The 3093-nt window shown below is 25.9% G+C and overlaps 1 protein-coding gene across 4 annotated transcripts in view; it reads right to left on the bottom strand.

The window, feature by feature from the left end:
- Positions 1 to 1609: 1609 nt before the first annotated feature.
- The window catches only part of LOC106690601 (transmembrane protein 62), a 10128-nt gene continuing 8644 nt past the window's right edge, over positions 1610 to 3093 (bottom strand). For 3 of the 4 annotated variants that reach the window (XM_067044897.1, XM_014436089.2, XM_067044898.1), the window contains exon 15: positions 1611 to 2728. In XM_067044897.1, coding sequence (XP_066900998.1) covers positions 2686 to 2728 — 43 coding nt within the window. In that variant the 3' untranslated portion in view covers positions 1611 to 2685. Of the gene's footprint in view, positions 2729 to 3093 lie in introns of all 4 variants that reach the window. The other variant, XM_014436088.3, reaches the window with a different exon arrangement.

Below are 3093 nucleotides of genomic sequence, written 5' to 3'. Positions count from 1 at the left end.
ACAGTTGTAAATAGCAATAAATATTAAAAAAAAAAAAAGTTGTTTTTATTAATTAGTAACAGTTTGCACTATAATTGATATATTGTACATGTAAAATTTATTTAATTAAATAAATATTTTTTTGTTTATTTATGTTGTTCCTTTGCTGACCGCACCCCCCGAACATCTTCTCCAATCAGTAATCTACGATCAAATATATACACCTCATTATATTAATTTATATTGGAAGAAGATAGTTGACCGAATAAAGTAGATTATAAGAAGATAATACGGGTGTCGGTCAATAAAGGTACTAAAGTAGTATTAAGAACTATTAATCACCACTCGTACTATCTTCCTACAATATATTCATTTATTTATAATAACCTAAATAGTTCATAATACTAAAAAGATCTTTGAACATGAATATCTCCTTAACAAAGCATTAACAGATATTACAAAATCTAAACTGAAACATTTTATGATAAAAGGGTGAATAAATTTCTCTCATTTGAACAGTCCTATCAACTTTAAAAATTATAATACTGCTTGGAAACTTTTGTGACAAAATAAATAGTGAGGATTCTAAAAATGCAATTTAAGGAAAACATTTCTTTTACCAGCTACCGCCTCAAGTTTATTATAAAACTATTATCTTATTCTCACTAAATATTGAAGTATACTTATATAAATCCAATATGGAGAAAGTCGATTCATAATGAACTAGAAAAGTAAGTTGAAGACGGCTGATTTTATAACTAATCAATTTAGATTAAGAACCCACATATGAAACAATAACTACTTGAAAGTAAGAACTAAAAACAAATTTAAATGCAATGCACATCTTTTTCTTTATACAAGACTGTACTGTAGTGCCATTGTTATATCATGACAGTTGTGACAAAATGAAACACTTTTTTTTTTCAAATGTTATACAAAAAATATTTGTCACAGTAACTTTCAAATTTAATATATTGAGATTTAACGACGTTTAGTTATTTATAATCAGATTGATAAAATATTTTGTTTAAGAAATAATGAGTATTTAATTTTCAAGATTCATTATTAATAAATGTAAAGTTTGGCTACACTGTGTTACAACCTCCAGTGCTGTTATAGCCATAAATTAGCTATTTTGTTATTGATATTGTAATTATATGTTATTGGTTTTTCATTATTATTTGTACCATTTTTCTTCCATACAGATTTAATGGATGTGTAATTTAATTCTTTTATGCAGTTAACGGTTGTATTTCTGTGTAAATTCAGTATTTAAATATAAAAGGAAGATGGGCCAGAAGTGGTCAAAGAAAAAACTCAAATAGTAATTAAACTATTAAATGTGAGCCTAGGTTTTGCCCCACATTACAGGGCTTCATCAAGACTAAAATAGATACAAACAACTAAAAGAATAGATAACATGAAATAAAAGTAAACTAAGGTATGACTAAACATGATTTAAAATATGTGAAAATTTATATAAAAATGAACGAAGAAAATAAAAATAAGATGTACAGTGAAAAGTATAAATAAACAATATATATATAAGAAGATGGTTAGGGTTGCGGTCAAAAGAGAAACAAAAATAGTTTACCAACTATTTATTTTGGAAAATAAATAGTTGTAAACTATTTTTGTTTCTCTTTTGACCGCAACCCTGACCATCTTCTTATATATCAATTTTTACGGTCAACTATATATACATATATACAATAATAATATATACATATAAACAAGAATTACAAAAAAAGCATTAGACAATGAAAACGGAAATAATAAAAAATAAATATAAAAATACAGTATGCATTAAAATACGAAAAAAGGGGTATTAGAAAAAAAGTTACTTACTTAGATTACTTTTATTTCATGTTATCTATTCTCTTAATTTGTTAATTTATTTTAGTTGTATCTTTTTAGCCTTGATGAAGTGGGCCAAAATAGCTGTCTCACATTAAATAGTTTAATAATAAATAGTTGAGTTTTTCTTTGACTGTAACTGGACCATATTCTTTTTATATATTATCTTGGTCAATCAACAATCATTCAATAAATTCAGTAAATTGTTTGTATCGAATTGTAATAACCCGTACTTTATGCTTTTATACAGAAAAAAATCACATTGATACAATCTTACAAATTAAAATACAAGTCTATCTAGTAAACTCAGTAAGGAAGAACGTTAGCGCAAATAATACATAATTATATCATAGATATTAATAACAAAATAGCTAACACTCATAAACATTTATGGTTTTAACTGCACTGAAGGTTGCAACACAGTGTAGCCAAACTTTACATATATTTAAATATGTTTCTTTTATTAATAGAAATAAAAAAATTAAAAAACAAAAATTTAAACAGGAGTTATGAAGAGAATAATGTCAACGCCTAGTATATACCTATTCCTTGACAATCTCATCTGTTTATTTTTACTACACTAAAAAAAATTTTGTAATAACTTTGGATCGATATAGAAATTCAATAATAATCATCCCCTATTAAAAAATATATATAAATAAATAATTCTAATTTTTTTCTAACAGAACTAACAGTTGTCATTGTTGGAAGAGAAAAACACACGATATATACTAAAACTATACAAAATATATTTAAATACTAAAGAGGAATACTTAGGAAGTTTCCTATATAATATACTAGAAGAAGGAATCATTGGAGACTAGATCACTCAAGACATCTTTATTGCGTTTAGCTCCCAGCTGAACACCTGTCCAATGCCTTAGCTGCAACTCTGTCAAATAAATTGTATAAATTAATTGCATATAATTTAATAAATGTACATAAACTATACAGCAGAGATGGGCAAAGATTAGCTATAGTTGAAAATAATAGCTAAAGTTGCCATGGATACGACCCTTATTCACGAATGAACCATTGATAAATAAATATCGTATCCATGGCAATTTTAACGATTAGTTTCATAGTTGCCCAACTCTGATGAATATGAATATGTATTTGGTCGTAATAAAACAATTTTAAGTAGAGTGCTACCAATGGGTAGTTTCTCTACACGCCTGTAACACTCCAATTTAACTTAGATCAGATTTACTAAATGTATTATAATGTACAGTTGTGAATAGCAATAAATAAATATTA

This window comes from Halyomorpha halys, unplaced genomic scaffold (genome assembly GCF_000696795.3).
Source record: "Halyomorpha halys isolate HHAL.00 unplaced genomic scaffold, Hhal_1.1 Scaffold1771.1, whole genome shotgun sequence".
Taxonomy (NCBI): domain Eukaryota; kingdom Metazoa; phylum Arthropoda; class Insecta; order Hemiptera; family Pentatomidae; genus Halyomorpha; species Halyomorpha halys.
The sequence above is the reverse complement of the archived record's forward strand: the minus strand, read 5'-3'. Positions and strand labels throughout refer to the sequence as shown.